Raw genomic sequence first — 24,276 nt, 5'->3', positions numbered from 1 at the left:
GTTTCTTTGAAATCTGATGTGTAAGGAGGAAGAAAAGGATTTGTAGATGAAGGAGGAGTATCATATGGAATGAGAATCTCTTTGCCTTTATCAAGCTTATCCTTTTTGGAAGATTGGGGAGGAATATCTTTATCATCTAAAAGCTCATTTTTAGTGATTTCTATGTGAGGGAAAATGTCGTGAATAAAATGCATGACATCATCCTCCCTACATAGACTTTGATGTTGAAGGTAGGTCTTAGGAGAATAAGGAGGATCTAAAGAGGTAAGAATGTTGATGTTTTCATATTGCCTCCCTTTCTCAAGGGTATGTGTAGAAGAGGAAGATGGATCCATATTAATTTCCAATGCTTGGTCTCTTGTAGAAAGATCATTGGGTAAAACACTAGATCTCATTTCATCCACACAAGATACCCTAGGAGAGGTACAAGGGTTAGGATCTACAAAAGCCTCGAGGTGATTAATGTAGGAAATGCACGTTGTTAACAACATCACCATAATGCAACATAAATGATACATGAAAGCTTTGAGATCTAATAATTTAGAAATCCTAACAATACAATATGACCAAGTGCTATGAAGAAAGAGAAGCAACAAGAAATGAAAGAAACTCTTATCTGACACATGATAAATATATGAAAAAATTAATGTAATCACATGTGAAAGAGCAAGTAAATCTAATTTATTAATTGTCATTTAAAAGTCTCTTAAGTGAAATCTGAATTTGTTGGAAAAGTAGATATAATATTAGGACTTTTTATGAAAATTAATTTTAAGATTTGAATTTGTGTTTGACCTTAGAGAGTGTTAAAATAGATAAAGTACGCTGATTTTATGGATCTGAGTAGAAAAATACAGTCAATTCCGTCTCCTGAAATTTCGGGAAAAAAGTCAAGGACCTTGGCGGGAATGCACACGGTCTGACCAACTTTTTTTGAATTTTTAAGGGACGATAGAGATTATGATTTTAATGTGGAATCCAAAAAAACAACTGATTTGGAGATGTCTAGATTGGTCAAAATTACGGTCAAAGGTCAAAAATAGAAGAATCATAAAAATTAGGGTTTTATGATTTAACCACTGAATTTTCAGAATAAAGAGATAGATTTGAATTGCAATTTTTAAATAGAAATCAGATCTGAAATAAGCAATTAAAATTTTACACTTCACAAGCTTAATTTTCTCAAAATGAAAAATTAGGGTTTTTATGCAATTAACCTCTAAAATTTGCAAATAGATCAAACTTGAAAATGAAAATTAGAAATTCAAATTGCAATTAATCAAATCTAAGAATGAGAAATCAAAATTAATGTGTAAGATGTCGGGTTCACCAAAATGTAAAGTGGAAAATTGGATCCTAGTAACTCCCCACCTAGGAGAGAGAAAGGAAGCCACTAGGATGATTTTCACTTGGGAGGAACTTTACATTCAAAAGAGGGGTTGAATCCGCTAGATCCAAATCCAAGGGGAACAAGGATGTGAATTCTGAGTGGGTTACAAGTGTTTGAAGTGTGATTTACCCTCTTTTGTAAATGAGAAAGTTGACTTGTTGACTATGCAGAAAAGAGAGAGGAAATGAGTGAAATGAGGAGCTACCAGTTCGGGATCGTGTTGTAAATTCGGATCTAAGCTAATTAAACTGACGTGGATCTGCCCTGCAAATTTGGAGAAAATTCGTTGGGACCATGGTGGGAATGTACATGGTCTACCACAAAATCCGTGAAACGAAAAGGGTTCTTTCGTCTCAGCAAATGAAGTCCAATTCTGCAATTACAGTTGCGCACCTGCAACCTACACACATAAAAGAGAAGAAAAGGGGGTTGTGGATAGGGGTTTGCTTTAGTCAAATCTCGGTTGAGGAATCGACTTTTAAAGAAATTAATTGCAAATGCTTGAATGTAAACAATGGAAATGTATACCTTGTAGATATGCAATTTGTTGATGATGATTGCTTTGCTTCTTGAATGTAACCACAAATGTTGTATGAAATGGCATGTAACATGACAAAACCCTAACACATACACATGCTTGCAAATGAATGTTGTAATGTTTCTCCAATGAATGAATGAAGAAGACTAGAATGCTTGAATGCTTGATGATGACCTTGAAATCTTGTATCTTCTCCTTATGCTCTTTATCTATCTATCCGTTGTCCATCCGTCATCCATCCATGAATGAGGGTATTGAATTCCCTTTTATACATGCCTCAAGGATTAAATTTCAACCATCGAAGGCCGACAAAGAGGAATTACAAACCCCGAAGACAAATTGTGCATAGGAGACCAGGCAGACCTAACATAGGGCCATCCTTAGAGGTGGGGACATGGGCGCCATGCCACTGTCCTAGGGGACATAAGAGCCACACCACTATCTTGCCTTGTTTTGGGCCTTGGACAGGGTCTAGAGCAGGTACAAGACATGAAGGAGAAAGAGAGAAGGGTTGGAAATGTAGAAATAGGTCCCAATTAGGGAAGGAGATGTCATCGCCAAGGTGAGGACCCCAAATGTGGTTAAAATTGTAGGGGTCGCAATTTTATGACACTACAAAAACATTAACAATTGAAAGTTGAAGAATACCTCGTTTGAGCAAGAGGAGGCTTCTTGAAGTTTTTCTTGTTCCAGACCTGAGTGAAATCTTTTTTATCTTCATTAGTCTTCTTAGATTCATCCTTGGCCTTTTCCTTTCCCTTGTCTTCTTTGTTACGAGTTTTAGAACACTGTCCTTTGTCAAAACAAAGATTGCCTTTGTCCTTAGATTGTTTCCAAGTGCATACCATCTAATTAAATAGATCACTACCACCTTTGACCTTCAGGTTCTTATCAATTTGTTCTTTTTCTTCTTTCAAATCTATCCTCAACATGACAATTTATTCTTCAAGCTTAGGGCATGCTATAGATTTGATATGTAGCTTTTTTACAAGATCATCAACAATATTCTTTCCTTCATCAATTTATCTTTTCAAATGGACAACATATTCCTATTCTTTCTTGATTTTTTTTGATAATCTTCTAGATTAGAGAGCTAGCATTAACTCTCCTTTAAGATCTTTTGTTGTATCAATGTCCCAACCTTGTAGTTCCATATCATCCAAATCTTCATATTCAAAAAATATGTTCAAATGTTGATTCTATCTCACCTATTAGTCTGTTTCTTCAGGAACCTTGCTCTGATACCAATTGTTGAACACTTCGAGATGCTAAGAGGGGGGGTGAATCAACACACATTAAAACAAACATTCATTTATAATTTATTTCAATTATCATATGTGAAGAGGTAAACAACTAAAAATAAAAGATCAATCACACAAGGACACTAAGATTTTGCATGGAAAACCCAATGTGGGAAAATCCATGGTGAGAACTATTTCACTATATAAAAAATATATTACAAAGTTTTAGGATCTAGGACAAAGAAGCTCACTGCTCCTGATTTAGACTTGTTGGTTAAGGCACACAACCTCAAGACAAAATACAATGGACTTGCAAAATACTGAAGATCACTACATGTATGTATGTACCATATGCATATGCATACACACACACACACTCATACATGTATGTATGTATTTGTAGCATCACAAAATTATGACCTTGCAATTTTTGACCGCATCTGGGTCTTCACATTGGCGAAACGAATCCCTAAGCCTGATTGGAGACTCGAGACATGCTCACACTTCCTGAAACCTGTATTTCCTCGCATCCTGCACTTCCTTTTGCTGTTTCTTGTCCTTAATTAGGGCAGGACAGGGGCATGGCACCCTTGTCCTTGCCCTATTTTGGGCTCCCTTTGCATTAAAATTACATTGGGCTTGTCAAATGGGAAGTAGGAAAAGTTTCCCTATGTTGGCCTAAGACGAAAAATCAGTCAAATAACCCTAATTGACGAATATATAAGACACATTCTCTCCTCCTATTTGCATATGAGTTCAATAAGTGGAAATTGTGATCCTAAGCGAAGCTGCATGAGCAAAATCAAGCATTCAAGCATTCAGGTGTCCAAGCATCCGTTGAGCATCTCAAGTCTCCTTTTAAGGCTAGGTGTTGTATTCAAGTCAAGGATTCAACCATTGAAGTGGAGATCTCTTTTGACATTTAACTCTATCAACATTTCAATTGCATCCTCTCTTGAGGTGAATTCCATTTCAGTCATTTACTTTCATTTAATTGCAAGTACTTTTCATCATTTGGTTAATTCCAAAACAGGGGTTTGACCTGAAGGCAAACCCCCAACTCAACAACATTTCCTCTCTTTTCTATGTGTAGGTTGTAGGTGCGCAACTTTATTTGCAGATTCAAACTTCATTTTCAGAGACGGAAAAACCCTTTTCGGCACGCGGATTTTTCGGAGGACCGAGTACACTTTCAACACGGTCCTGACAACTTTCACCCAAATTTGCAGGGGAGCTTCGTCTCGGCCTTTTACTGCTAATTCTAGGTACACAACTTCATCCCACATTTCTATCTCAAGTTATAATCATTTCTTTGTCGCTTTTACACTTAGTCTTAAACTGCATAATTCAACTTATCCATTCTAAAAGAGGGGTTAATATTACTCTCTAAATTCATTGTCAATCATTTAGCATTCAATCTCCTTCTATTGAGATTGGATCTAGTGAAATTTCTCCCCTCTTTTAAATGTAATGTGTGTGAGAAGTTGAAGGAAATCCTTTGTGAAACTTTCACTCCTTTTCTTGAGGAGAAAAAATCTTTCCATTTGATCTCCTTTCATCACCTTTTTACACCCATTACAGTATGTATACATACATACATACATACATACATACATACATACATACACATGTATGTATGTATGTGTACATATATATGTATATATGTATGTATGTACACACACACATACATACATATCCATACATACATACATACATATATGTATACGTATATGTATGTACATATGTACGTATCTATATGTATATATACATATACATGTATGCGTGTGTATCATCCATTATGGTTAAATACTTAAAATAACTAGTGAAGTTCTAGACATTGTCTTAAAAATATGATGAATGTCATGGAAAATATAAGCAAAAACAAGGAAATTTAAGGACAATTATGGGTTTCATCGCATGGGTGCCATGGTTTGAAAGTATAGTCATGCCCAAGTTTAACACTTTTTAGTCTCATGAATCTTAAGAGAGTTTACTAGATTGATGTAGCCCAAAGAATTGGGATGATTGGATAATGAAATGATGTCTTCATCAACATTAAATAGCTCACTTAGACATGTCAACATAGTCAATTTAGTTCCATGAGGTGTGAAATGAAAAGTATGCTCCTAACTCCAGTTCACTAAATAAAATTGAAGTGCTTACCTAGTGATATTTGAAGGAAAATTATGGTAGCAATAAAGAGCACCATGGAGCTTTCCATGTAAGAGTTGATGTTTCAAAATTCCTCATGCCCTAGTCAATCTCTTATGCCTTAGTCAATCTCTTAGATTGAATTACCAATAAAAGTAAAATTGATAAATAGTGATAGTAGATATTAATGTAGGATGACAATGAATGTGTTTGTATTGATTGTTAATTGCTCGACGTGTGTTGATATATGACTATATCAAAGAAAGTACTTTAAACATGTCTTGAAAATAAATGTTGATTTTTTGTTTGTTAATGTTTGACATAAGCTAATTGATGGATTTATACTTGAAAAAAGAAGAAGAGCTTTTAATATTTTTCAAATTGTGCCTTAAATCATTTTATCATTTGATACATATTGTGTGCGGGAAATGAGGGTGACAGAAATGGAAAATTCAATTTCAAAGGGTCCACACACCAATGAGACTCTTGGTGCAAGTTATATGAACTATATTGAATATCTCAACTTCCCAAGGGGTGTCCCATTGTTCTCTATCTCACAGGATCCCTAAAGTCAATGTCTTTGCTCTCAGATCACTGAACAAAGTGACTTAGGAATGACAACTCCAAGAATGAGTGATGTTTGTTTATAAGCACGAATGCATTCCTACAACATGTATGATATTGAAACTAGGATGATTTAAACTAGTATGAAGATGATGCTATGATAAAAATTAGTAATCCTATCCTAACAAGATATACTAGTCTAACATGGATATACTATGATATTGAAAATGCTTCTAAATGCTTAGTGTGATTTAACAAAGAGAGGCTAGATGCTTAGTAAAATGGCTATAAGTTTGATGCATGAAACTTCTATATCACTAGCAAAATGACTATAAGTTTGATACACAAAGACTTCTATATCCAAATGAGAGAATGAGAGCTCTATTTATAGGAAAAATAGGGCAATGGATGGTTAAGATTGGATAATCTTAACAAGGGCCAGGATTGAAGGTTAATCAATCCATGTTTACAATTCTCACCAATGAAATGGTGACAATTGTCAACAAGAGGTTGCTTGAGAGGAGATAAAAGAAACATTAAATGCTTGAGAAGACATGGAGGTTACCTTAGGAGGTAAGGGTTAAGGTTAGGTTAGGGTCATCCATTGGATAAAGCTTTTATCCAAGGGGTAAACTCTTGTGCAAGGGTTAACAGGATAACCAAGGTTAAAGCCATGAATGTTTGATGGAACCCTTGGGTTAGATGAGGGTTGAGTTAGAGAGAAAGTCTCTAATCATGCAAGAAGATTGAGTTAACCATTAATAGTTATGTAAGAGCCTTAAATGGTTTGGAAGACTTTGAGGGTTAGCTTGTTGAGGACATAAAGCCTTTAATGGTTTTCAAAGACTTTGGAGGCTTTGAGAAGTGACTTCTCTTTGCTTAGGATTGTGACAATATTTAGGAGATGGATTAGGCTAAATGGGAAGTGATTAGAAGAATCTAGAAGGGGGTTAAAGAGGCAAGTGGGAGATGTAGGAAAATGCAAGTGAGAGAAAAATGATTTTAAATTAAAATAAAATTACTTTATTTCAACTAAATAGATGCAACTTACATAAATACAAGTGAGAGATTTAATAAATAAATTAGATTTATTTATTTGCAAGGATCAATTTAATTAAATGTAAATTTAATTAAAAAGGGAGAAAGGAGAAGTAATTAAATCAAGTGATTTATTTAATTAAAGGTTAGAAAAGGCTTAGGTGAACTTAATTAAATAAATCGAGTAATTCATTTAATCAAATAGATTAATATGAAGAAATTAATTAAATATAATTTAATTAATAAAGGGAATGAGGTTAAAATGAATATTAAATATTCACTTAGGAAAGTGGTCAGATTTATACGTCTACACATACATTTGATGATTTGATATAAAGGATGATATATTTAAATACATACTCCTAGAAACACATTTTTTAATTGTTTATGTTTGAGATTGTTAGGTTGCATAATTAGATCCAAATGTTATAAACTGTGAAATGTGATAATGCTTGAAAATTAAAAAGAAAACATAAAAAATAAAAAATTGAAAACACAATTATGCTACAATAATTTTTTTAAATTAAAAAAAATCTTAAACTAATATCTACACTAAAAGAGTGAAATTATAGGGTAAGGGGCCAAAACACCATTCATGTTCCAATAACCGTTCATTAGATTTCGTTAAGTCCACTTAAAACTTATCTAGTGGTCCTATAGCCACCCATTAGTAATCCAATAGCTGATTTTTTTTTTTTAAACATTGATAATAAGAGGAGTGCAACTTTAGTGGTACTAATAGCTCACAATAACTAGGACATTTATTTGTAATTATTGGATCAATTATGCAAATGATGTAGTGGTCAAAGCAAATGGTTTATGGGACAATAGAGAATATGTATTGAACATCAACTCGAAATGACCATTTTTTACCCTTATGCACATAATGATTCCCAAAGTGAATCCCATAACTACCCACAAGCCAAAACAAGAGCTATAAACACTAAAATAACAAACAAATAAAACCAATTTCTTTTTTCAAAATCGAATATACGATTTAAAAGCTTAAGATATTCCAAATTAACTCTAATGACTAGTATAATTACTACTATACCCTTCCCCAATACTAAAATGATCTATCCGAAACATCAGCTAAAAATAACATACAAAATTAAAAAACATTACAGCATTTTTCTATACAATTCTACAATTCTATACTAACCGACAAGTTTGGATACCTTAACGAAGAAGAGTACTTAAAATAAATACAAACTCCATTCAATCCCGATATACGTGGCGATTGTGGCTGCTTTGAGGTTGAGTAACTCGTATTTCAATTAAATAAGTGAATTTGCGCCAATTCGAACGTACAAACTAGGCGGATCGTAGCCTTGATCTCCACAGAACCTCCGAACTCCTAAAATTCTAAACTTTATTAGCTTTTCCATTGATCTTTTCCATATTCCCAATGGCCATGAGAACGAATATGCCGTGACCACAGCAGAAAATATATCATCTCTTGCCCAAAGTAGTCTTCTGCAATCGGCCATTTGGTGGATCTGCTCTCAAACACTGACAATTTAGCGATCCAGAGAAGAGCAGCCATGAAGATCACGGCACTTGTGGTGATGAAAGGAAAATCTAACCCTAATTCTGGATCCGCTTCTAGTTCTGGGTCTGATCCTGTGTTGCTCAGCAGCGCTTCAAATTTAAGCCAGTTTGGTTATTTTCAACGCAGCAGCGCCAAGGAATTTATCATGTTCGTAAGCCGTACCATAGCCAGTAGAACTCTCCCGGGACAGCGTCAATCCGTGCAGCAAGAAGGTCAGTCATATTTTTATTTATTTCAATTTCCGGCAATTTACTTAGAATATGCCACATTAGAACGCATTATTCAGAGTCAATTGAGGCATCTCTGTATTATGGCTGAAAACGTTGGAACCCCTGATTCCTAAAGAAAATTTCTATTATTATTGTTATTCTTATTCTTTTACCTTTTATAAAGTGATTATGGGCATTCGCCCATGATCTTAAATGCTTGAGATTTGTAAATATGGGAATAAATTTTCCACCACAACCTTGTGGCCTGTTTTGCTTGGGTGGGAATTGAACCTGGGTCATGCACTTTAGGCTATCATTGCTCTTACACCACAACCTCTTCAACAATTTACTAGAGAATTTGAAGCTCAGATGCTTATCAGTTAACTATAATTTTGCTGTTTCATTTCCCAAGTTGTGAAACCCCGTGTGCATATGCATGCATTAGAAACGATCTATGAGGCTCATCTTCATGAAATTGTTAAAATTGCAATTTGGAATTGCACACATCATTGTGGTAAAAACAGTGAACACCATACGTTGACGATTAATTCGACCGTTGGCTAAAAACAGTGACGGCTTATCGGTGTTTGCATTATACGGGGCATGCTTTTGTTTCCTCGAGATCTTTGACAGTCAGGGACTTTTAAAACTTCTGTCTTGAACATTGTGCCTATTTGGATGAGTTACTAAATAAGAAAGTTATTAACAATGCTTTTTTAAATTTTATATGAAACCAATCTATGCACTTACGATAGAATGATAAATATCTATGCTTAAAATCTTATCTCGTCTAACGCTGTCTTAAGGTTCTCAAAAAATGAATCGGTAAATACTTAAAGTTAAAATTTTAGTGGCCAGTATTGGTAGGTGGGTTGCCTTTTCTTAGTCCTTTTAACGCACTTGTTTTAATATATGGTCTTTTCATAGGAAAAATAAAGATTTGCATCTTTGTATATATATATTTTTGGTGAAAATTGCCCACAAATATTTGCATTCAAATATATAATTGCGAGGAAAATGGAAACTTTTTCAATTGTTTTCACAAAGGAAATTAAAATTGTATAAGATTAACTGGGAGATTTGTTCTTCATGAATTGGAAATTGAACATTGATGGGATATGTGAGAAACAAATTGGCATAAGAGTGAAAGAGAAAGTGTTATGAAATTAAATTAGTAAACTGTAAAAGCAAATCAATATATTTTGGCGGCCTTGAAGAGCTAAAAATAGGATATTGAATGGACCCCAATTTTAGGTTATGGCTGAAATTATGTATTAAAAGTGGCTTTGATAATTTGGAGAGTAAAGGAGCCCCAATTAATTGGGATTGGTATAAGAACATAAAATGGGCTTTCTATACTAATAAGGTTTTGAATATTGTAGTATTAAGTACCATTTGGGAAGATTGTTTGCAACATTTTCAAGTCCATGTGTGATCTTTTGCTTCAGCATCAGTCCAAATAAAAGCTTAAAGAATGTTTCTCTGACAATGGCTAACTGGTTCATGATTTACTTTCAAAAGGTAGATGTAGATCTTGAGAAAGTTAGAATGATCGATATTGGTTAATATCAAAATTATGAATAATGTTTTGGGCAGCATGAGCTTGTAGATAAGGGACATCTATCATTGCTGTAGTAGTGCTAATCTAGTCAATTGTCTTACACAATATACAAAGCATTTAAATGGGGTCTTGGGCAAGAATAATTAAATGTTTCAAGGTTGCTCTTTGATTAGCACATATGCTTCTTTGCCTCATGCACAACAATCATTTTTTAGTTTGCCAGAGAGAACTTTTTAAAGCAGGTAGATATCTAGCAAATCTGGATGTTAGGCTTCTAAAGAATTCCATGCTCCAATAGAATCCTTTAACCACTGCCAGTAATATCCTGCACATGTTTCACCAACTATTACGATTCTCCAATTTTTTATCTAAAATCCAAGAAGTCGCCATATGAGATAGGCATGTTAAATGCAACAATTTTAATCTTATGAATGTAATACAAGATGGGAACTTCAAAGAAGAGTACATACCTTCTGCCTTCTTGTCCTGCATGGTCACTTACTAGCAACTAGCATATTGAATATAACCTACAACAATCAATTATAAGGGGACTAGAAGGGACTTTATGTTTTGATTCTATATTTTGAACCAGTTAACCACAGATCTGAGATTACCTTGTGACGATTCTAGCTAGTTCTTGTGTTGATTTTCATATTATTGGTGCCTTAATTGTGTTCCTTGCCTCGAGTGTGTTTTCATTATATACCTTTGCCAACTGCATTGGTATGCTTTCATGGCAGACTAGTCTATCAAAGTCCAAGTAAAGGCCAAAGAAATATACTTTTGTTTCATTGTTTCATTCCTTTAATGTTATGTTTGATCATTGACTTGCTAGTGGCTGTCACCTTTCCCTAAAGTGATTTTTTATTTTTTCTGTAAAGTGACTGGTTATTGGTATATATAGATCTGTAGGCCAGCTAGACTGGTGAAATACACATGTACCAATCTGCTGAAAACATACATGTTATCATCATAGATACATCCAGTGTGGTCTTTTATATGTGGGTGTGTTGATATGCATGTTTTTGGTTAGGACACGAAACCAACAGGTTTGCATTAGGGGGTACAGTTGCAAAATGGAATAGGATCATTTGCAGGAGTAGAACTCCATAGCCACATGCCACAATAAGATTGATTTTTGTAGATTGGCAGATGATTGAGGAGGTCCCTCTAGTGTTTCATACGTAGGTGGGTTGACATGCATGTTTTTGATTAGGACACCAAAGCAAAAGGTTTGCAATAGGGGGTATAGTTGACAAAATGGAATAGGATCAATCCAGGGGCAGAAATCCATAGCCATGTGGCACAATAAGATTGATTTTTGTAGATTGGCAGATGGTTGAGGAGGTCCTAGTGTTTCATAGATCTCTTACAATTGTCAATGATAAAGGTAAACAAATATAAGCCATCAATTGGATATGTTATATCAGTGGAACAAAAGGTTTGCATTTTTGGTAATAGATAGTATCACAACCTTTATTTTAATTACTAAGATGATGATCAATGCTTCAAGAAAGTTGGAGCTTCTCAAGTGGTAGGATTGAGCAATCTTTGTAAGGACACGTGGTGCAATCCAATCAAATAATGTCTATTGGTAGATTAACACATATTTGGTGTTTACAAATTTGCCAAAGTCTTTTATCATGGAGGTGAGTTGATTTGGATCGTTGGTTGTGATCAATATTTAATGAATCAAAGGTAATATTATCAAGTGCTGAGAAAAGAAAGTATGTGGCATGTTTTGATTGGCTTTTGGGGTCATTAAAATTCTTTGTAAGCATTCAAGCAAATTTTCATTGTATAGGGGATCTCTCGCAATTGTTGATGACAGACACAAGCTGATTTGGATTGTTGATCAGTTATGGAGTTTCAAATGCAGTGAGAAGGGTGATTAAATAGGTTTTGTGGAGACGTGGCATGATCCGATCGATTGTGGTATATTGGCAGATCGATTGAACGCGCACCTTTGCAATCCATAGGTTTGCTGAAACTGTCAATCTGAAAGACAAAAAGCTCTTTGATGTTGATCATGGTTAGTGTTTACTGAGCGAGTAAAGGAAGTGCAAGAAGGACTTTTGGCATGATGTGATAATTGATTGTTTCATGTTGGTCTAAAGACAATCATGTGGAATCATTATAGGGTTTTATATTTATAATTATTGGAATGATTCCTCATAGAATCTAGTGGCAAGATGGTTTACTTCTTGAAAAACTAGTCATGAAAAGATGTATAAGAATTACATTTCAAATGAAACTTTGGCAAATTAGTGAAATACCAAATAGCAGAATTGCAAATATTAAATACTAAGTGTTGATGTGGTTTTTATGCACATAACAATACAAAATAAATTACCAAAGTAATTTACCCTCTCTTGAACAAAATCACCTCAGATGCTAAGAATGAGATCAACTAAAATGATTCCAAGGTTTCTACATGTCAGGTCTTGACGAGTGGGTAAGTTCAGTGGTTGATGTGAATTGCTGTGTTTCACTTGGGGGCTTACGCAAATGTTTGGATTATCACGAATGATGTGGAATAGGTGTGCTGACAACTTAAGATTTATCAATATGGCTCTGGATTTACTTCTTATTAAAAAAGGGGGAAAAAGAACAGGGTTCAGGAAATCTATTCTAAGACTAAGAATGTAGGAAATGATGAATGGATTTAATGGAATCAAACCAGGCAAGGTCTCACAATCAGGTATTGACACAAGCTTAGTGCAATCATCTAAGGTATACTTAATGATTTTCAGACTATTACCATCAAACGTAGACACCATCCAAGTTGATGCTTGTCAACGGATGCATAATAGTTGAAGTTATGCTTACTCAAACTCCAGTTGACCACACAAGGCGCACTTACCAGCGGCAAGAGGCTAGTGGTATGGATTAAGGATTCCACACAAATAAATTCAACAAATCTTCCACTCAATCTAACATACATGAAAATAAATTCTAATCTAAATTCTAATCTAACTTGGAGGAATTGAGAACCATGAATGCAAAGACAACATTTGAAGAGCAAAATCACCAACAATTGAACAATGATTAGGATTCAAATAGCTGCAGCATATACCAACAATTCTACAAAAACTCTCCCTTACAAATGAGAGACAAGGAGGCATATATAAAGTCTCTTACAAAAATGGATGGCCCAGATTGATCTAAGATCAACGGTCGAGATCATGCCAACAAAACCCTAGAATTGCCCTAATTAGGGTTACATAAAAAATGGTGCCACCAAAATATGGCCCAATGAAAAGATACCTAGTCATCATATAGGGAATCTTCTAGAAGATTCCTCCCTGCATCTCTCTCTCTCCTAGCATACTCCAAGAATCTAGCCAATATTGAATCTAACTCCTCCATGGAAATGCTAGGCAAGGTATCTTGCTGTAAATCAATCACATCCAATGAATCCGAGCAAGCATTCAAAGTGTTCTCCCATTCTGGCATGAGCTTCTGCGAACTATGAACATGAATCAACAAAGAGACCAAGTCATCAGTTTGACTCTTCTTCAAAGAGTCCAACTGGCAAAAATACATAAATTTTATCTTGTCTCTTAATTCGGCTAAGTGTAAACCACTAGCATCACTAACATCAACACCCAATAATTCCTCAATCGAGGCAAGGATTTTCATCTGAATGTCCTAAATTAATCCTTCCATCTCCATACAATTCGATTGGGCGTTCTCATTAGCTGATTTCTTCAAGGCTAATGCACAATACCAGCCATGAAAATCGTATATGTCTTCATTGTGCACAATGTTCTCGCTGACCAAGGTGGAATTAGGAACCTTCTTCAATGCCAGGAGCTGTGGAATAGTCTTGTCCTGAATAGGCCGAAATTCTTCCCAAACTCCCTCCAAATACTGGATTCTGAATACGAGCGTTGTTGTCTTATCATATGCATGGAGAAACTGAGTAAGGAAATCATCTGCTTGCTTTCTTGTGCTTTCAATCCACTTTTCCACCTCTGAGTGTGTACCTCTCGCTACCTCGTAGTGTGAATGTATTCCATGGTCAACTGCAATAGGGGAAATAAGGGTGGGATCTCCACGCCTTGTCCCTGCAATATACTCTCTGAGTCTAATATTTTCTTCTCTGTACCTTTCATTCTCCGCAATCGCTCTGTCTAACCTTGCATTGATTGCCTGGAGGTTGTCACCAATCTCCTGGAATTCCTGCCCTGCGGATGGACGACCAAGGGCGACTGAAGTGATCTGGAAATCCATAGGAGTACCAATGTCCGCTATCATGCCTGCAATAGGAACAACAATTTGCACAATCCGCATTCTTGTCTCATCTCTAGCTATGTGCGACAAAATCTCCGCTCTCTCCTAGCTAGGTAGTCATCAATATCATCAATAGGCTATACCTCTATCATTTGTTTACTTTTCTCCATACTTCTCCTCAGCCATTCAGGAATAGCGGCCATCTCCATACCATCATCATGGCATACTTCTTGATCAAGTTCTTTCAATGTCGAGATAACATCCTCATTATCATCAGGATTATCCCTAGTCCAATCATATACTTCATTTTCCAAGCTAACTTCGAAAAGGACAGTAGGGGATTCCGGCTGATCATTATTCTCATCCGGAGGTGCAGATGTCGCTATGGCATGGAACTCCTGAATATTCTCTAGTAGTATCACTGTGTTGGAACACTGCCGAGTCTCGTTATTTTGTTCTGTTACTTCAATCACTTCGATTGATGAGACACTAGGTGGGGGTGTAGGAATGATAAGTGGAGTGATAGTCTTCTGTTTCTTCTTCACCTCCTCAATCTTCTTCCCTCTGGCCTTGACTTCTCCAGGTATGTTTTTCCTTCTCTTGGGAGCTTGACTCTCTTCGTTTGCATGAATCTTGACATCAGTGAGAGTCCTCTGATCATCCTCGGAAGTAGACTCTTCCGGCATCATCCTTTCATAAGTGAAGGGAACACCCATGTCAACTAATTTATTTATCTGCATATCTACCCATGTGTGGGAGAAATTCAAAACATCTCTCATCAATATATTCAGGTCAATCTCTTCTGACTTTGACCAATTTGGCAATAGGATTGCCTTCTTCATTTCATTCTCATAATGTGGGTGTGTATGATCTCTATCATCTAATACCTGATTAGGAATGGGGAAAAGTCCACACTTCCTCATGAAATCCACTGACATTCTGGACCACATTCTTCTCTTCATTGCTTGTTCGTCCATCAAGTTAGCCCAATAATCCTCTATGTCAACCTTATGAGTGAACTTCTCTCCTCTGATCCTTTTGACCTTCTTGTCTGGATCGAATCTTTCTCTTTTCTTATATGTTGCAAATCTGTAGAATGCAATCTCCTCACCTGCAGTGCTGGCGGCTATGGTGGATTGGCAAACCTCTGACGTCTTCCCCACTGAAATAGGGAATGTCATTCCTGTCCTGTGCTTCTCTCTCTGGATAACATCGAACTCTAGAAGCTGTCTTACCACTTCCAACAATATCATTTTGTCGGTTGGATACCTAGGAAGTCTGTAGGGTTCAGATTGAAACCCATGAATCCTGAGGTATGTGAAAGTGGGGAATTGTATATACCACGATCCATATTTTTCTATTAACTCTGTTGCCTCCTTGGACAATCTCCTGTGGATTTCGCCTTGCAGCATCCGTGTGATGTACATAGTGAATGCATCATTCACTCTTTTGTAGTCTTCAATTCTGTGCATACTCAGCTGGGGGTAGCATTCATAACTCTTAAACTGTCCTTGCCCATTCCCGACTTCACCTTTGCATATTAATCCTCTGTATGAAACAAATCGTGCAAGCAGGTACACCAGGTAAGAAGTCATGGCGAATGACTTGGACCGCTCTACATTTCTCAGCTGGAAATCCAGGTTGTCACTTATGATCTTGGACCAATTCACTAGTGTTCCTCTAAGACAATCCTGGATGAGGTAGAACATCCATCCATGAAATATTGCTCCCTGCGGCATCCCCATCACTCTGTTGAGTAGGAATATCAAATCACTATATTCCTCCTTAAAATCTATGCACATAAGTGTCTTGGGAGCCTTGGAATGATGAGACCTAGGCTCAATCATTCACTCTTTGTTAATTAAATTCTTACATACACCCATCTTCTTCGTGTATCTGTCCGCATAATCCTCCTTGGTCACATCCTTCATGTCTGTTCCACGTGGAATTCCGAACACCTCAGCAATGGCATCCTCAGCAAGGTAGGCAATGACAACGCCCTTAGGACTCTTAATCATTCTCGTGAGCGGATCGTAACATCGTGCACACTCTAGGATCAACTCACTGCACTGTATGGATTGTGGAAATCCAGCGGCATGGAAAATGCCACTTTTCATAATATTTGCATATGCTGGGGAAGGAACTTGATCTCTGACTCCGAACATCCGACGCTGCATCTGGTCGAAGTCCAGGAAATGCATGTTTGTATCAGTGATCTCCTTCCATCTGGATGAAATCTTAAACTCTGGATAAAATCCAGCCTCTAGTGTCTTCAGCAGTTCTTTCCTTTCCTTGTATCCTGACTTTGACATCGCACCTGTACGAAGCTCGAAGTTAGACTTAGGAAAATAAATAATACTTGTAATAAAATTCCTGACTTTCTAAAGATTTAGCTAATTTAGAGCATGGTGTCAGGAAACTAATCCATACACTTGGTAAATTTTAGCAATTACGTTCAAAGTGTGACAACACTAAGGCATGGAAGCCTTCCATAAAATTCATTTATACCTCCTTATGCTTTTAGAAAAAATGCAAGCAAAAATGCAAAGGAGTATACTGGATGAGTGATGACTAAGGAAAGGTGTGAAAGGTTGTGTTTTCACACAATGAATGTTTGAAGACACCTTCCGTAGTCAACAATGGAGGTAAAAATTTCTGAAGACAACCTGAAAATCAGACTTCTAAAACATGTTGTAATCTTCAAAATGTGCATAAAATCAATAAAAATCAGTTTTATTGATGAAAACAATCATTTTCTGAAATGTAAGTATGGCTGGTAAAATTTAGTTTTCTGAGGACAAGTCTGAAAATTGAATACTTCAGATTTACCAGCACCTTGCAAAGTGGTTTAAATCCCTGAAAATGATGAAAAATTGCTAAGGAAACAGCGCCAAGCAAATTTGCCAAAATTGGTTAGGTGGCTGGAAATGCAAATTTCTGAGGACAACCCACCTAACAATGGAGTTTCAGACCTGCAGTAATGATAAAATGGTCTAAAAAATGCACAGAAAACTCCATAAAACACCTCCAAATGCTAAATGTTTAAGTTGGATTTGGCTGGGCAATAAAAACCTCAGTCTGAAAATCAATGGCAGCCATTAATGGAGGTCAAAATCTGAAGCAAACCTCAAATCTGAAGCGAATCAGCAGGCTGGAAATGATGGCAGCCACCAAACATGCATGAAAATCATCAAAATATGGCACCAAAACACCTCCCAAGCAAAATCGAAATTTTCCCAACTATGGCGCCAAAATGGAATTCTGAAAATTGATGTCAATGGCAGCAATCTGGAAAAATCGCCCCAAGTTGGGGTTGAATACCCCAAACTCAAAAATTTGCTTGCCTTAGCAAAAAAATCGAAATTTTCAAAATTCTGAAAAATGTTATTAATGGTAGCAATCTGCAGCAATGAAGGTCTGAACAACAAGCACAAATGGTGGAGGAAAAATCGCCCAAGTCTCCAGACATGAAATTGCCAACTTTCACCAAAAAATGCTAAAGTTTGAAAAAATCGCCAAACTTAGCAAAATCGAAAATCTGAAACTGGTCTTTAATGGCAGCCAAGAGGAATAGATCAGCAAGCTGAAAAAAATGGAGAAAAATAAATCCTCAATCCCACACTTCACAAAAACACCTTGCTAAAAATTTGGCCAACTTGGAGAAAAAATCGCTTTCATGGAGACACCTGGCAGAAATAATAATAAAATAATGCTGAAGTTCCTCTCATATACTTGCTTTCACCTCTCTCTTTCACCACACAAGCAATGTGGGATAAAACACTTGTATAAATACTTGCTTGGTGAAACCCTAACTTAAATTTGCTTTTAAATTTTAAATAATCATTAATAATTATTTAAAAGCAATTAAATGGGGCTTTATTTATTAAAATATTACAATTTAAATTCAAAATAAAGCCTCCAGGGGAAAATCGCTATCAGTTAAGTGTCCAAATTTGCCCCATAAGGGAAATTCGACCCATGCTTGGATAAAAATCCATGCTCAATTTCATCAAAATGCACATAAAACCCTCCCAGGGGAAAATCAATGTGAGCTTGGACAAAAATCCAAACAAAAATGCACTCAATTTGCAAAAATCACACCCCAGGGGAAATTCGATGTGTCTGGACAAAAATCCACACTTAAAACTCACTTAACTTGGAAAAATCACTCCCTGGTGGAAATTCGATTTCAGTTTGGATGAAAATCCGGACTCGAAACTCTTCATAATGTTCCCAATGGAAAATCGATCCCTGTCTGGATAAAAATCCGGACAAAAATCCTTACAAAAATGCTCAGGGGAAAACCGATCCCTGTTTGGATAAAAATCCGAACAAAAATCTTCACTTAGTTGTCACAAAAATCCTGGTGGAAAATCGACCCAGGCATGGAATTATCCTTGCACTCCAGTCCGCACTCCCGGTGGAAAATTGATGGCAGTCTGGATAAATCCTGACACTTAGCCAAATTTTAATACTTCCAGGGGAAATTCGACCCAGGTGTGGATAAACAGTGGGGGAAATCAGTAGCTAGTATGGATTTCAGGGGAAACCCATGTGTAGTATGGATTTTGAGGGGGGGAATGGGTTGGGTAGTTTGGAATGTGAGGGGAAAAACACCTCTAGCATGGATTTTGACCCTTTAACCCTTGGAATATGAATTTCCCTTAGGATTTTATCATTTTAACCACTCAAGATCACTCAGCGACTTTAAATTTAACTGGACTTAGACTAATTTTCCAAAAATATGAGCAAAACGCTAGGAAAATATTGGAATAAAGTGCAAAACCAACTTAAATATTACCTTAGGAGCGAGAAAACAACTCCAAAAGGTCTGTGAATACCTTGGCACTTTAAAATCACTTGATGCGCGTGTTTAAAAACACGTTAACATTCAAATGGGTCTACACTTAGACAAAACTTAGGATCATTAAAATATCATCTTTTGCAACTTGATCCTAACACTTCAAAAACCCTAGACGGCACTAGGCATGATCAAAATTCCGAGACTCGGGCACGGAAAACGCAAAATTGCCCACTAAGCAGCCAAAACTCTAACCTAACAACGCAGAAAGCTAGCGAAGAGGGGGTCCCCGTTAGCAATGGGGCGATGTGTGAAAAGGTCAGAACACTAAGATTTCTTGAATACGGAATAGAGTTTGACAAATGAAATTGTCAAATTGGAGATTTCTATTATATTGAAAATATCATAAAGTTGATTACAATGAGTAGGATAAAAATATCATAAAGATGATTACAATGAGTAGCATGATATCAAAATAAGTACAAAATGTCAAAATGTAGTGAAGGGAGGCCTCTAATCATCCGCAAACTCCTCATCACTGGAACTATTGGACATCTCACGATCAAGATCCTCCAAACTAACACCAACCAGCCCTACATCTGAAGTTGTAGCATCCTCATCAACTTATAATGGCTCTTATAGCTCTACGTCCCATTGTGTTGTTGGACTCTCTTTGTACACAATTGTCTTGCAGTCAATGAGACACAAAGCACAATGTACAACTACAAGCTTCTCTGCTCTACTAGAGATAAGTCTGTTTCTCTCAAGAGAGTGGATGAAGCTATATGTAGACTACTTCCTCTCAGCAGCTGAAGAACTAGAAACCTAAGGTAGCAAACAAATTGCTAGAGTGGTAGTCAATGATTTTTGTCCATGACAATTCCACCACAAAAGTGGGCATAGTTGCTATATCCATCTTAGCTGCGTTTGATTGTTAGGACCCAGAGGCAACTGAGAGGGGGGGGGCGGTGAATCAATTGTCTAATAATTTTATCACAAATACAACTTTAACCAAAAATTGAAACATAATACCGGTAAACCAAACTAAATGCCAGTAAACAGATTAACAGTTATAATAGTACCGGTGAAGCTTAATGCATGAAACAAAAAGAGAAACAATATCCAAAACACATAACACAAAGATTTGTACATGGAAAACTTGTAAGGGGAAAAACCACGATGGGAAACCTTACCCCCAATCAGATGATACTACTGTAGATAGTATGTGTTTACAAATGGAGTCTGCACATGCAGAAAGGCCAGCTGTCTAGAGCTCACTGCTCAATCACAAAATGGGAGTCACACTGACTACAAAATGGATGATTAAATCCAATGATAATGTACTGCTCAAAGTGGCATTTTCTATGCTGGATTCAGTATCGGTTAAGCTTTGATTGTCTTCTTCAAACCTTCCTTGAATCTTCAAATGATGTCTGCGTGAGTAGCTCTGCTTAAATTCACATACACCGAATATAACCTTACAATACCTTATTACATACCATACCCATACCATGTTAATCTCACAATTGAGATCTTACATATATACCAAAACCTAAGACCAAATGTGTAGGTCGGCTCACTAAGAATATAACAATAAAAATCAATTACAAGAAGTCAAGATGCGATGCATCATGTTAGCTCAACAATAATATTAATTGATTAAACCATCTCCATAACGTGCCGTGCTGATCTGGAATAGATAATGCATGCCGGTCCATAACCTAGATCAATTTGCCGGTAACATTAAATATGTCAACCCGATTAGACCAATAATCAAATCTCCAAAACCAAGTGTCCAAACCATGTCTTCGACATAACCAAGTGATCTCGGGATGATAACAAGTTATCCTCAGTGCCGGTGAACAATATAACCTGCCGGTGAACCAAATACCGGTGATTGTGCATAGGTCACTGAACTTGCCGGTGAACATAGTCAAAGATCTCCAGAAGGATAAGTGTTGATAAGTGTTGACATCAATGACAAAACCAAGCAACATATTGTTGTGACGTATTCACACATCGCCCCATTGCAAATGGGGACCCCTACTTTTTTCGCTTTGTGGGGTTTTGCTTTCTAGGTTTTAGGGTTTTGTCTGTTAGCCTTTGCTTTTCGAGTGTCGCCAGGGGGATCACCTGGATAGCAGGCTCTGCTTGAGCTAGGTTGAGTCTTTGGGGCCCCAAAATTAGGGTTTCTTTGAAAGTCTTCCTTAGGGCCTGGTTTTGCTCTTGTTGCTATTTGTGTCTTGCTTGGTGAGTGAGTATCATTCTTGAAGGTCCGAGCTAGGTCAAGTTGGTGAGTGATGAAGTTTGGAATGTCCTGATCCTGAAATTTGGCTGTCTGGAATGTCCTGATCTTTAAATTTGGCTAAGTCTGGAATGTCTTGATCCTGAAATTTGACTAAGTCTGGAAAACTGAAGAATCCTCCAAAAACTAGATTTTGCAATATAACTCCTGGAGGTCCGAAACCACTCTCAAACATCTTGACAGTATATATGGAATATAACTTAAAGTATATCTTATACTTAAATGTTATATTCCATAAAATGATCCTGACGGAGAGACCAAAATGTCAAATTTCGCTCCTGACCCTTCCAGAGGGTCCAAAGCGAATTTCGCTCTTGACCCTTCAAAACCAAAAGGTCTAGAGCGAAATTCTCCATAAGACATTCTACTTTGACCAAGACCTAGAACCAACGCATTCCTAGGCTTGAATGAAGGTAAAAACGCTTGTTTGAATGAGGAAATGTGAAAATGAAGTCAGGATTTGAGCCCAAGGATGATTTTCGCTCCTGACCCTTCCAAAGGGTCCAGAGCGAAATTCATTTTTCTCCACTTTGCTCTTTGACATGACCAAGTTTGTTGACTTCTGGGGCGTGATGGGAAGGTTTTGATGCACATTTGTCTTTGAGAGGAGATTTGAGGTGACAAAATGATGGAAATTAGCCTGAAGTAGGAATTTCACTCTTGACCCTTCCCAAAGGGTCCAGAGCGAAATTCTTGAAAACCTCATTTTCTCCCTTGTTTGGACCAACGTTCTAGTTTTGAGGTGATGGGATGTGAAAATGCGAAGGATTTTGGCCAATATTAGGAATTTCGCTCTTGACCCCTCCAGAGGGTCTAGAGCGAAAATCCTTGTGCACCTCAATTTATCACTTGTCAAGACCAATTTCATAGTTCCTTAGGCATGTTTGGGGGTGTCTTGACATGTTCTAACCTTAGTAGGTGAGTAAAGGTGGATGAGGTGAAGATTTTAGCCAAGAATATGATTTTCGCTCCTGACCCTTCCAAAGGGTCCAGAGTGAAAATCTTTGTAGCTCTCATTTCCTTCCCAATTTTGGCTAAGTGTTGGTTTCTAGGGCATGTTGGGGGATGAGTTGGTATGTTCTTGCCTTGAGATGGAGTTGGATGATTTTGAAGAGCAAGATTTTAGCCTAAAAGAGAATTTCGCTCCTGACCCTTCCAAAGGGTCCAGAGTGAAATTCATCATAAACTTCATTTGCTACCTTATTTGAGCTTGAAACCTAGTTCCTTAGGTGGAAAATGATCTAAGTTTGCTTCTTGAGGTGGTTTGAAGTTGGAAAAGTGAGTGATCAAGCCTAGAATGAGATTTTCGCTCTTGACCCTTCCAATGGGTCCAGAGCGAAAATCCTCCTAAAGCTCATTTCCTCCCTAGTTTGACCAAATTTTGATTTGCAGGGCATCTTGAAAGGAAGGATGGACATCTTTTGCCATTGGAAATGTTTGAAAGCGTTTTGAAAGATGAAGATTTTAGCCTGAAAGAGAATTTCGCTCTTGACCCTTCTAGAGGGTCCAGAGCGAAATTCCTAGAAACACCTATATTTCCATTGGAGGAGGTCAAGTCCATGATTTTTTATGGCGTGGATGGAAGTGGGATGGCATGTCTTTGCCTCTTGAGGTGATTTTGAGTTGGAGAAATGAAGAATCAAGCCCAAATCATGATTTTCGCTCCTGACCCTTCCAAAGGGTCCAGAGCGAAAATCCTCCTAAACCTCATTTCCTTCCCTATTTGATCAAATTGTGATGTCCAAAGCATGTTGAAAGGGAAAATGGACATGATCTTGCCTTTGAGAGTGTTTGATAGCATTGAGGAATGAGGGTTTTAGCCAAGAAAGGAAATTTCGCTCCTAACCCTTCCAAAGGGTCCAGGGCGAAATTCCTTACAAGCCTACTTTTTTGACCTTTCTTAGGCTTAAAACCTTGTTCCTAGGGCGAAGAGAGATGAGATTTTACCTTGCAATGAAGTTTCAAGTTGAAAGAATGATGATTTTTGGTCAAGAATGAGATTTTCGCTTTTGACCCCTCCAAAGGGTCCAGAGCGAATTTTCTTAGAACCTCTCTTTGCTATTAGCTTTGTGCTAGATCAAGTGTGGGCTAAGGTAAAATCAAGAAGGGGATGTCCCTAAGAGTGACTTCAAGTTGCTAGAAATCATTGAAGTTGAAGGAATTGAGCCAAGTCAAGATTTTCGCTCCTGACCCTTCCAAAGGGTTCAGAGCGAAAATCCCAAGAGCACCTACTTTCTTTGCAAGACAAGTTAAAATTTTGATTTTTGTGGCCTAGAGAGGAGTGTGGCGATGTGTCCTAAGTCTTGGAGGAGAATTGAAGTTGAAAGGATGGAGGAATAACCTTAAAACAAGATTTTCGCTTCTGACCCTTCCAAAGGGTCCAGAGCGAAAATCCTAAAAACCATCTTTTCTTCCAAAATTTGAGTGAAGTCAAACCTAGACAAGGGTGAGAGAAGTCATTTGGATTGCCTTTGGATTTTAGTCACCAAGAATGCAAATTTTGAAGCCAAAATGAGAAAGCGAAATTCCTAGGATCACCCTTTTTTCCTTGCAAATCAAGTCAAGTTTTTGGTTTTTATGGCCTAGATAGGAGTGAGGTGATGTGTCCTTGATCTTGGAGGTGGATTGGAGTTGAAAAGATGAGGAAATAAGCCTAAAATAAGATTTTCGCTCCTGACCCTTCCAAGGGT

The 24,276-nt window shown here is 37.1% G+C and overlaps 1 protein-coding gene across 2 annotated transcripts in view; it reads left to right on the top strand.

Annotated features, from left to right (window-relative positions):
- The first annotated feature begins 8,153 nt into the window (after window positions 1-8,153).
- LOC131041535 (VAMP-like protein YKT61) overlaps window positions 8,154-24,276 on the top strand; it is a 63,136-nt gene continuing 47,013 nt past the window's right edge. Inside the window, exon 1 of one of the 2 annotated variants that reach the window (XM_057974664.2) lies at window positions 8,154-8,686. In XM_057974664.2, the coding sequence (XP_057830647.1) occupies window positions 8,467-8,686 (220 nt within the window). In that variant the 5' untranslated portion in view covers window positions 8,154-8,466. The remainder of the gene's footprint in view (window positions 8,687-24,276) is intronic. The other variant, XM_057974665.2, reaches the window with a different exon arrangement.

This window comes from Cryptomeria japonica, chromosome 2, assembly GCF_030272615.1.
Source record: "Cryptomeria japonica chromosome 2, Sugi_1.0, whole genome shotgun sequence".
Lineage (NCBI taxonomy): Eukaryota > Viridiplantae > Streptophyta > Pinopsida > Cupressales > Cupressaceae > Cryptomeria > Cryptomeria japonica.
The sequence above is the reverse complement of the archived record's forward strand: the minus strand, read 5'-3'. Positions and strand labels throughout refer to the sequence as shown.